General features: G+C 38.2%; 1 protein-coding gene across 5 annotated transcripts in view; it reads left to right on the top strand.

Annotated features, from left to right (window-relative positions):
• KHDRBS2 (KH RNA binding domain containing, signal transduction associated 2) overlaps positions 1–12,207 on the top strand; it is a 356,153-nt gene that overhangs the window by 111,205 nt on the left and 232,741 nt on the right. For all 5 annotated transcript variants that reach the window (XR_008972741.1, XR_008972740.1, XR_008972739.1 and 2 more), the window contains exon 3: positions 1,477–1,593. Coding sequence is in view for 2 of the 5 variants with exons in the window: in XM_057414012.1 (XP_057269995.1) it covers positions 1,477–1,593 (117 nt within the window). In the remaining 3 variants the exon portion in view is untranslated. The remainder of the gene's footprint in view (positions 1–1,476; positions 1,594–12,207) is intronic.

Raw genomic sequence — 12,207 nt, 5'->3', positions numbered from 1 at the left:
GAGGATTTATCAAACAGTTGATAAATTTTATTAAATCAACAGGTAGAGTTGGAAAGTACCCAAGCATGAAAAATCTTTTATTGGAGCTTCAAAGCTGGTAGGGTTTTTCTACTACATTACTACTTAGTACTTCCCCCTAGGCATGTTGTCTTGCTGAAGTCAGTTATGTTGGTTTTCACTTTACGTGTTTGTTTTCCTGTGATTACATATTATTTTCTTTGATGGTTTAACCAGTATTTGAAGGAAGTTACAAGAGATTTGTAATTAAGACAGTGGACTGAAAGCCAGCTTGAGTTCTGTGGTATCTGGCTTGATTGTGAGTTAGGGTGTTATAAGCATGGCTGATGCATTTGTGTTGGTATTTTCTTGCTGGCTAAAGTGGGTGCAAGTATATTTGCCTATTTTTTCTATTTTCAGAATGTGTACTTCAAAACAAGGTGTGTTATAACGTGTTTTTAGACATTTGGGTATTTTTTTGGCAGCGTATTCCTGATTGCTGTTTCTTATTGTCATGTTCTCTGTCTTTGAAATAAAAAAAAAAAAAAGAAATGCTGATACAATTACACATCTTTTTCCTTAGCTAAGCTTATTCTTTGTTGCAAGCCACACCAGGGTGCTGTCTGTTTAGATCTGAACATAATTTAGAAACATCCTAAGCAAGTGCTGATAGTCCCCAGTCAACTTCCGAAGACAACACAGTGTTTTTAAAAGAGTTTGGAAAGCACGAAAAATAATAAATTGAAGATACTGTTGATTTCAGAATGAACAAATGACTGTAACTTAATAGACTCCTCCCGTTTTGCTAGTTTGTGTTGACATAACTATTTATTTATTGTTCTGTCTTCAGATTTTCATGTAGACATCTGTCCTCTTCATATGGAAAAAAAGAAACATTCTTGTATGTGTTACATGAAGTGTTCTGTGTTCAAGAATATTAGCGGCATGGCAGACAAAGCTCAGTGTTCTTTAAAATCTGCTCAGAAAATAGCCTGGAATACCTATAGTGATCTGTTGTTTGTGTTGTTCTGTTGCTGGCAAAACAGTTATTTGGTGATGATACACTTATTTTAAAATCAATGTGCAAAGCATCAATTCCTAAAAATCCATTTAGAGCTCTAACTTTGCAGAATATATTACTTTGCCAATAAAGTTGGCTAACTCAGGAAACAATGTATATATTCTGTGGGGTTTGCCAGTATTGTATGATAAGCAAAGATATGGTTTAGCAGTTTACTAAACCTGAACAGCCACTGGCCCTTTTTGTCCTAGAGAGAAGACTCCTGGGGCTCAAATAAACCATGAATGCTTTTACTGCCTTTCGCACTAGATGAGAGGATACATTGGTTCTCCAGACTTGTACCCTAATGAATTAGGCTCACAGCTATATAAGCTTTAAGCGGACTGTTTACAAATTTTTATGAATTTTTTTGAAAGCATACCTCTTGGTCTGAAATAGTTTTATTATTTGCTTTTTAGTTCAATTTTGTTGGGAAATTGCTTGGACCAAGAGGGAACTCCTTGAAGAGGTTACAAGAAGAAACAGGAGCAAAAATGTCCATCCTCGGGAAAGGATCCATGAGGGATAAAGCTAAGGTACTGTGTCTGGATTCTGATTGCAATTAGTGTCAAAATACTTGCGCTTTAGCTGTTACATTTAGATTGTCTATATACTTATTAATGACTTCAATTAATATACCTAATTAATAGACTGACTACAAGGCTAGTTTGTTTTTTTCAAGTTGCATCAGTTGTTTAAATATTGCTGCACAATACTTGCTTCCCATATAATTGTAGACCTCCACAGTTACTGTGTTACCAGTCTTACTTAAATAACTTGCCTAAAATAGGAACCAGCTTAAAGTTAATTTGTTCTGAGAGAAGTCTGTTTCTCCTGGGAAAGTATAGCTCGTATACATTACTGCTGTGGGACTTTAAAAAAAAAAAAGATGGAGTATTTATTCAGGGCATAATTCTAAAAAAAAAAATATAACAAGGTGAATGTTCTGCTTAAATGTGTGTAAAAATACAGCCTCACATGTATCTGACCCAGTGAACAAGTAGTGATTGGATTGCAGTGTCTTACTTTACAGTCTGTAGAAGAGCAGTGTTACAGCTAACACAGAAATAATGACTGCTAATTTCACTGGACTGTATATTGTCTTCAGTAATGTACCTTACTCAGCTTCCCTTTCTGTCACCTCTGTCGTTCATCTCAATAGCTAAAATAATGAAAGCAATAATATGCCAGAATAAAGGGAAGACTAATCAGGATTTTATGATTGGTATTATTTGGTCTTGGTGGTGCATATAAGCAGTCACACATGCATTATGAGGTCTCCAAGCATAACACTGAAAAAAAAGCAACACCCCGCAAACCGGATAAATTAGGCACATGGAATGTATTCCATTTTTTCAGAGCTTTCTTTATGACATTGGGCATACTGACACCTGAGTTATCTGTTTAACACTATATTTTATGATAATATTTAATACAGTGCAGATTTTATTTTTAGGTATTGACAAGTAAAATATTTTATGACTTTTGGCTTATTCCTGGAATGATAAAAAAATGACTCCCTGGATGAATGAATGCATGTGCTGCTACGTAGATGTAATTTGCATCAGTACTGCATCTGCCAGCTCCATTCTCAGCCACCCACTCAGATTATTACTGCCAAGAGTAGCAGTTGCTCAGACAGGGGAGTGCGAAGGGCTTGTTACCAGCTGATGATGTTTAAATGCACATAAGTAATAGACTTAAGTCCTCTGATTTTGAGATCCATCACTTTTCTTATCATATGATTAGAATTTTATCTGATCATAATGAACAGTGCCAGCATGCCAGTTATTACATTCACCGTGAGCATGGTATTTTTTCTCCTGTTCGTATTTAGTCCTTATGCATAATCTCAAATTAAGTATGAGCTTCTTGGAAACTCATGGGAATCATGTAAAAAATTAAGTTCTAGGGTAAAATAGCATTAATGCAGCAGTGATGAAAGCAACTTCTGTAGAGGAGGCCTCATAAGTGACTGTTATCTTAATCCAATTTAGACATTACTGGCTGAAAGGAAAACAAAATCCCTGTATAATTACAGTGCGAGATAGAAATTATCTGATCTGTGTGCATCACTGTTACGAGTTCCAAGTAAAAGGGGCTGAGAGTGATCATGGGATGGGTTATAGTTACAATTAGCATTTCAGAGAGGATATTCTAGGTTGCACTACCGGTAAAACTTAAAAGATATTTGAATGTGAGCATAAATAATAGCACGAATTGCTACATTGCTAAGAAAAATACAACTTGCTCTGGCTAGAACAGTTTTCTTACCATAAACCAAGCCTAAAAATCCAATTTATGCAGTGATTTTTTTTTACGGTTTTAAATTTAAATTCAAATTACTAAGTCTGGAGGCTTGAGGTTGTTTCCTATGGTGCAAGAAATCAGCTTATATATATTGGCGGATGAGTCTTCCTTCTGGAGGAATTTTCAAGATACATCTGTGTAATTTTTTTCTGTAAGCTAGAGTTTCCTTAAAGCTATCTATATTATACCATGAACCATTATAGTCCGTAGGCAGACTGCAGGCATGTGTGGTTTTCCACAGCAGTCCAGCGCAGCTAGATGCTGAGCTGTATCAGAACAGTAGAAACAAAATTTCTGCTGGAAAATCCTAAATACATTTGTGCCCTAAATCTGTAAATACTTAATGTTTGAAAAGAAACGATCCACTGATTTGGAGGTTTTTAGTGCCAGAATGACAGTAGGCAAATGCTTGGCTCTACAGTGAGCCACTCTGGCCATATTCTGTAATTCTGGGAAGATGGAGGAACAGTTTCCAGTTCTGGGAAGCAGACCCTGGTCAAGGGAGGTGTCCTGGGTTCAGCAGTAGCAGTCATGTTTTTTTTTTCCTTTGTGGTAGCTGGTGCAGTGCTGTGTTTTGACTTCCAGCCTGAGAACAGTGTTGGTGAAGCCGATGTTTTCAGTTGTTGCTAAATGATGTTTACCCTGACCAAGGACTTTGTGAGGCTCATGCTCTGCCAGGGAGGAGGGGAAGCCGGGAGGAAGCAGAGACGGGGCGCCTGACCCGGGCTAGCCAGGGAGGTATTCCATACCACAGCACGTCATGGCTGGGGTGGGGGGTGACTGGGAGTTACCCGGAAGGACACGGGCTTCCGGGTGGAACTCGTCTTCTTGGCCGGTGGTATCGTATTCTCTTCCCTTGTTATTTTCCCTTATCATTGTTGTAGTTGATAGTAGCGGTGGTGATTTGTGTTGTACATTGGTTGCTGGACTGTTCTTGTCTCAACCCGTGGGAGTTGCACTTTTCTTTGATCCTCCTCCCCGTTCCTCCGGGAGTGGGGGAGAACCCTGGGGGGAGGGGGAACACGGACCTCGATTGTTGTCAGCTCGGCACCACTCACTGGGAGTGAGTGAATGAGTTGCCTGACTGGGTTTAAACCACGACAGGAGGTATATCTGCTTTTCAGAATTTCCTTATCTTTGTAAAAATAAATGTGTGGGTAAATTTCAGAGACTAAGGAATTTGCACTATTCCTCTTCAGAGCCTCAGGGGACACTTGCTAAGTGTGACTTGAGAGTTTTGTATATCCATTGTACCTACAGTATGAGAACAGGATACATCAATTTCAAAAGGCAATGCAACTTACTTAATATTATGAACAACTCCAATTATGCACAAAATAGCGAAGAGCTTGTGTATGTGACACAGAAAGTTGTGTCAGAAATTGCTGAAGAGATGACCAAGTGTAACTGTAGCATTGGACATGAACACTTTACTAGACACAACAGAAGATGCTGGCTTGTAGATACTTCTTTTTGATTTGGCATGCAGAACTGTAGCTATCATTTCAAATATTTATTAGCTGAGTAACTCCCATTTATCTTTGACTCATAGAGAAGATACTGTTTAACCCCCACAGGACTGTAGTGACAGAACAAGGGGTAACAAGTTCAAACTTAAACAGGGGAAGTTTAGATTGGATATAAGGAAGAAATTCTTTCCTGTTAGGGTGGTGAGGCACTGGAATGGGTTGCCTAGGGAAGCTGTGAATGCTCCATCCCTGTTGGTGTTCAAGGCCAGGTTGGACAGAGCCTTGGGTGAGATGGTTTAGTGTGAGCTGTCCCTGCCCATAGCAGGGGGGTTGAACCTAGATGATCTTAAGGTCCTTTCCAACCCTAACTATTCTATGATTCGATGTTAAGCAAAGTCATGACTACCGAGTATTGTGCCCACCTAAGAGCACTGCCACTTTCCAGTGAGTCCTTAGAACAGGTTGAACTGTCACTGTCTTGCTGGTTAACATGCTGCCACTAACAGTTCTCATTCCTGTAGTGATAGAGTATTATAAATATATTCCTCAGAACAGGTAGTGATTAGATTTTACATAGTGTGAAGGAGAAAAATGACTGCTACTGCTGAACCCAGGACACATGGTCATGTTGAGTTGCTTGGGTTTTGATTCTTCTCCATTTCTTTTTCTTCTTTTTCCAAACAGCATGGGAGGCTATTGTAAAGTTAAACAATTAATCTGAAGTGACAGTTGAAATCTCATTACAAGTGTAATGAATTCACTGTTTTCATACAATAAATAACTTTCCTAGAGGTCTGTTGCACCAGGCTTTACACTGCTTCTGCTCCACTCATGTGGATGAGGTTGCTCGCTCTAGCTTGTAGCTATGTTAGTTAATCCCAGTGTCTTCTCATGAGATTTCAGTACTTATAGTTGGAGATACAAATCTGAGAATTTGTATTCAAATGTCAATTGCAATTTTTTTAAGAAACAGAACCTGTAGGTTTACTTTCAGCCTGCAGGGAGTTTTGATCTGGACATTATGCAAAATCCCTGAAAATGTTTCTTTCTTATGTAAGATGTTTCCATTTCATTGAAGTACTGCTTTATCATGTTTAGCTGTAAAGTCTCTAAGGGAAAGATAGAGCAATTTGTGACACTGGGTTTAGAAAACTGGCTCACATCTAGAAGAATCAGTAGCTAGTTCGAAATCACTAATTGGTGCTCACCCATTTAATCTTTATCTGTTAGATTTTCCTTTGCTGTGTTATCAAAGTATTATTGGCTTTGTATTTTTGTCTCTACAGTTATAGCACCTTAGGACTTACAGCCATTTTATCCCATAAATGGCTTTAAGACGCAAGGCAGGATTAGGCCCTCAGCATGCCTTCAAGATAGGAGCAGAAGTTACAGCAGCACACTGCTTCTGCTGCAGCACATTTTTTTCCTTTCCTAAGTCTCTGCAGCATCTTGATACTTACTGCTGTGAGGCTGTAAGGACTATAGCAACTAGCAGCAAAGAAAAATGAAAGCAAAAGGAAACAAACAGAAAGCAGAGTACCCCATATTTTGAAACTGAAATCTTTAAAGGATCTTTTGCAAAAGGTTCATAATCTCCATTCTCTCGGTTTTTCCTTTAAGTAAGGATGTCAACAGATATCATGACTTTCAAACTCTAGAGCTAGGATTTACTTGAAAAAAATTAAAAGAACATACTTCCTCCTAATACAGAAAAAACTTAAACCTGTTGGAGGCACAGATTAAAAGAAGAGACCATCTTCTGCACTCTATGGAAATGTTGTCTTTCCCCAGATCATTTGTTAGGGCCACATTCTTGCCAGGAGCATGTTTTGATTTGGTAGTTTTTGCAGCTTCTATCGGTTACCTCTCTGTCTGGCTTGCTGGTGGGACCAAATTCAAAAATATAAGGTCATTGATCTAAGATACAGTTTGCTTGCCCTAGTGGGACAAATTCTTCCCTTCCTGATATTCAGATGGTCCTGTCTGCATATATCAGTACCATGCATAATCAATAGATGCCTTCTGATGGATAGTCCCTTATCTATCAGAAAGCTCATCAGTGTTAACAGGCATCTCCTTAATACCACTGACCAGTAACTTTGGATTTGGACACTGGCTAGAAAGATCAATTTCTGTTATCCTTCAATATATGCAGTTTCCAATGATCTGCAACACGGCAACCCCTGGCTGTTTCAGTTTGTGCTATAAAATCTTGGAAAAGTCCATTTGTTTCAGTTTCTGCCAAGTTTATTTGTTTCCTTGCTGTATGGATTTTTCCTTCCAAAGGTGGTTTGTCATATTTATGTCAGAGATTTAAGATGGTTTCTCTGACTTCCCTGTCTGAGTTTTAGAGCCCATTTAAGTACATAGCTCATCTTGCTGCAGAGAAGACTGTCTTTTCCCTATTACCTCTCGGGTTAAGAACAGGTCTCCTTTGTTTTGGCTGGATGGCTTGTATACTCTGACCTTGCTTAGAGGAGTCAGCCTTGAGGAAAGCTTTTTAAAAGCTTTCTATCTGTATGTATATGTGTGGAGGGAGAGAGACAAGGAGAAGGATGTGTGTGATATATAGTTGTAACTTGTGTCTGAGTGCAAGTCATTCTGTATTAGCCAGTTCCTTATATCTTCTACACTGTGACTAGGGATGTCTGTCTTCCATCAACAATTTGAAATTCCTTTAGTATTTAACATTAAATTCTTCTATCCCCCAAAGATGCATAATCACTTCCAAAGTTTCAAGATAATTTCATAAGCCATTTAATATAAATGCTGTTACATATTGGTAGGAAATTCCCAGTAGCTGACGCTACTTGCATTTTAAGAGGAGTATAACTGAAGTAGCATTACTCTCCTATTATCACAAAATTATTCAACAGTGTTCCTTTCACTTTGGTTTAAAACTTGCTGTCTTCTTGAGACATACTTGAATAAGGCTCCAGACCATTCCATGTCCTAAATGTGGATGATGTGACATTTCCATTCTGAGTTTCACGCAGCTGGCAAAGGAAAAGCATCAGTTCCAAACCTCCCATTATACAAGTCTCTCAGTAAGCAACTAGTTCCTACCTTTATGGCAGCTGGAAATTTTTTAGTTGCACCTTTATTAAATTCTTCGGTTGTGAGTGAAGACATCAAATTTGTGTCAGCAGGCTTCTACACGTCACTTATGAAAACAAGTATTGCAATATTATAGCTAGAGCCCCGTTTAATGCACCTTATTTCTGTATAATTAGATACTCTACTTGTATGCAGTGCCCACGCGCCCACACGTCATAAGGTAGCTGTTGTTTCTCAGCACTGGAGCATGTTTTCACTGGTGCAAGATCTGGCCCACCATCAGTCAAGAATTAGCCATATTTACCTCCTGACCATCTCTCAGCCAGTCCATCCCTGAGGCAGCAGTAACAAAAAGACCTCAGTGAAGACTGCTGTGCTGGCAGTTCATTCAGATAATATTCCCCAGGAGAGAAATTCTTAAACTGAACAAATAAAAACAAACAAAAAAAAATATGGCCTTTTTGTGTCTCAGAGACAAATTTTGGACTATAAATTTGAGCCTATAAATATTGGAAACAGTCTGCCTCATTGATTCTGTAACTTATTCACCCATGATTTCTTGGAAATAGCTATAAATACCTAACAATTTATGCACGCTTATGTGCTCATTAAAGGAAATGGAACTGAAGCGTCTGACCTTGTTGATATGACATTTTTAATGAAATTATTTGGTATAATATAGAATCATAGAATCATAGAATAGTTAGGGTTGGAAAGGACCTTAAGATCATCAAGTTCCAACCCCCTGCCATGGGCAGGGACACCTCACACTAAACCATATCACCCAAGGCCTCGTCCAACCTGGTCTTGAACGCTGCAATGGATGGAGCATTCACAACCTCCCTGGGCAACCCATTCCAGTGCCTCACCACCCTAACAGGGAAGAATTATCTCCTTATATCCAATCTAAACTTCCCCTGTTTAAGTTTTAACCCGTTACCCCTTGCCCTTTCACTACAGTCTCTAATGAAGAGTCCCTCCCCAGCATCCCTATAGGTTCCCTTCAGATACTGGAAGGCTGCTATGAGGTCTCCACACAGCCTTCTCTTCTCCAGGCTGAACAGCCCCAACAGACTTCTGTATTCCTTAGCACTGATGTGATGTTTGTAAGACTTATGCTGTGGGTTTTGTTTTAAAGGCAGGACACATTCTTCTCTTTCTTCCAAATTAGACTACTTCCAAGGGGCAAAATATTGAAATAGTGCTTCAGATTTATTCTTTCTTTTCTGATAAGGGAGGCAAAGTGAGTAAGTTGCAAAAGAGAGGAATGTGAGGAGGCTAAATATGGCCCTTAGTGAAGAAAAATATGTATTAACTTGAAGTATTGGAAGCTTAAATGCACTTTGTTTTGCCAACTTGTGTTTAGTCCATTTTTGACCTGGAAATAGTTTAAAACTTTTGTGTGTGGAATATCGTAAGGTTTTCTAAACACCCCAGCAAAATGAGCAAAGCTGTGTACATATGTGTTATGCATTAGAAACAAGCTGACAAGCAGCTCAGCTGCCATCTCCCTCTGTCTTTAATGGTGCCAATTTGACACCCAAAAGTGTGAGTTTGACATCCAGGTCTGTGCCAAACTCTACTTCCAGGTCATTCAGATTTCATCAGCCAGAGAATCATTTGGTGCTTTGTGGAGCCATTCATTTGCTGCCACTGTCCACAGGGGGACTATGGCATCTTACCTCATTAGAAAAGGTTTGGTTCTGAGACCATACAGACAACTGGGAGATCCCCTTCTCCTGCACATGTCATGCAAACCTGAACAGCATGCTCAGTGTACATCCTGACACTAACATCAGTGCTCTTGCAGCTGGAAGTAATTTAAAAAAAAAAAAAAAAATAACATCAGGAAATGCAGCACATTCATGTGTGAGAGAGAGGAAGATTAAAAAAAGATGCAGGGAAATTATAAGTAAATTAACTCAATGGCTTACAGCAATTTGGGGTACTATAGATGTTTTCACACTGCTGTTTTTTCTCATCTATACTTTTCAGAATAGTGATTTATATTTTATTTATCTACATGTGGCTTCATAAAGATCAGGTTTGATCTTGCTGATTTTTGTTTTATGATTATGTTCTTGCTGTTTTACATATAGATAAATGCAAAAAAGAACTGCTTCAAATTATTTGTAGCAATTATGTTAAATCCCAGGTTTCCATGTGTTGTGTTATCTGCACTCTTGGGGATCACGATGAATACTTTTAATATACTTTAATGGGTTACTCTTACAAGGAATTTTGCATTGCCACAATAGAGGCAGCATTACAGTAAATTAAATTACAGTGCACACAATTAAATAGAATAATGAAAAAAATCGGACTTGGAGCAGCAGCTCTTTGGAGCCCTCTGAAATTTGATTTCACGATAAACATAACAGGAGGAGATGGTGAGTAGTTAGATAGCTAAGCTAGATATTATTTTGTTTGTTACATCTCCATCAGGGATTAATGTTCTTTTATTCAGAGACATTGATTAGTCTCTGGATTATTTTTCTGATTGATGCCTGTTGCAATGTAGCATTCCTTTTTCATTTGTCTACCCAACATCAATATAACTTTAGAGCTATAACTTCATTGTGGTACAGTTGTTATGCAATCTGCAGTAATTTGTGGCTTCTCAGTAACAGCTGTAAGGAAATCCATACAGATTTAAACTGAGATTATAGCCATATATTACCCCAAAACCCCACCTTCCTTTCATCTTCCCTGAAAAAGAGAAATATTAATTTTATATATTCTTTGACAACAGCTCCTTTCCAGGATTGTTAAAGCATGAGTGATCTGTTATCCCTGTAGAATACACCCCACTCCTAAGGACAGCTATGGTTGTGCTCGAGCCTTTCAGGTTCTTTTCCCTTTTTTGAACTGATATGGTATCTTACTTGTTTATAAAGTTGGAGTCTTAAATCAGATCTACTCCATTAATAATCAAAAAAAGAAGGACTTTTTATTTTTACAGAATCTGGGGAGGAGGTGGGACGGGTAGTGTTTAGCAGCTAAAATATGCAGACAAAGCCTTACCCTGATCCACATCTTCTGTCATCTTTTGCCTCTCATGCTATTGGAGAAGTTTGTTTGTAACCAAGTCTTTAGACATAACCCTGGCAGTTAAACTCAGACCCTAATCTCACAAACTGTGTTTAGAAGACATAGGAACATGGTTGGGATTTTTTTAGTTTATGGATGTGCAAGTGCTTTCCTGAATTTAGGCTTTACATGCAAATCTGTCCATTCTGTGGTTACAAATACTTTTGAAAGTCATTGGCTGCATGTTGTGTGTTTGTTCTTTGGTGCTCCGGCAGCTGAACGATTTAAGGGTTATTTATAAACTTCGAAGAATTCACTTAAGAGTCACTTTCAGAAGCGGGGAAAAAATAATAAATAAACTCTTCTGTTTCTTTGTCCATCTACAAGTCCCACTTCATCTCCTGTTATATTAAAGAAGTCTTTTACCAAATGTTTTTTATCTGGCATGAGAGGGGAAGAAAAAGAATGTTCCCTTTGTATTCTGTTGTTAATCCTCCTCCAGAGGTCTGTTTTATGGGTTAGGGAGATGTAGGGAATGGCCAGCAAGCCTTACTTCCTTAATTAAAAACATAATTAACCATGCAGATAACTCTCAACTCTAGTGTAATGCTGGTATTATATTGAGTCTCTGGCTATTAAGAGACTTGATCCATAGGTGAATATGTAAGTCCAAAAAGAATGATTCACATTTCTTTAAATTGATGTAGCAAATGTGTGCTCCTGAACAGTTTGAAAATAAATTATTAATTCTGTTTTGCTGTTTCAAGACCAAACTGTCAACTGTTGCAAACATAATTAATATTTTAGTTTGTTATTTCAGAGATTTAGCTGCAATTGCTAAAACATGCTCCACAGAAATGGATCTCAGTCATCACATAATGAAATGTAGGAAACTTTTTCTTTGTACCTAGTTTTAAGTAGGAGGCTCAATCCTGGTGCTAAAAAGTTCGTAGAAATAAACGATGTGATATTGAACCTCTGGATCAAAATAATTCATTTGGTTTTTTGTCCCTTTGATGATCCAGATGCCAGAAAATTTGTTAAAAGGATCATATGAGCCTCCATCCTTTACAGTTCCTTTTCTGGAAATAGCTACGTTTAGTTTTGTCTGTTTTCTGCCATTTTCTCTTTCCTTTTTTTTATTACAGAAGCACAGCAAACTAACAAATCTGTAGGTTTGCTTTCACGTCCCATGGTGCAGGGAGCTGTCACAGGGAATAAAGTGGTGTCTCACACTGCTTACTAGATTGTGTACAGTTTTGATTATTAGTGTAGATGGATAAT

This window comes from Pezoporus wallicus, unplaced genomic scaffold, assembly GCF_028554395.1.
Source record: "Pezoporus wallicus isolate ANWC-B61680 ecotype Strahan unplaced genomic scaffold, APGP_CSIRO_Pwel_v1 contig_6428, whole genome shotgun sequence".
Classification (NCBI taxonomy): Eukaryota; Metazoa; Chordata; class Aves; order Psittaciformes; family Psittacidae; genus Pezoporus; species Pezoporus wallicus.
The sequence above is the reverse complement of the archived record's forward strand: the minus strand, read 5'-3'. Positions and strand labels throughout refer to the sequence as shown.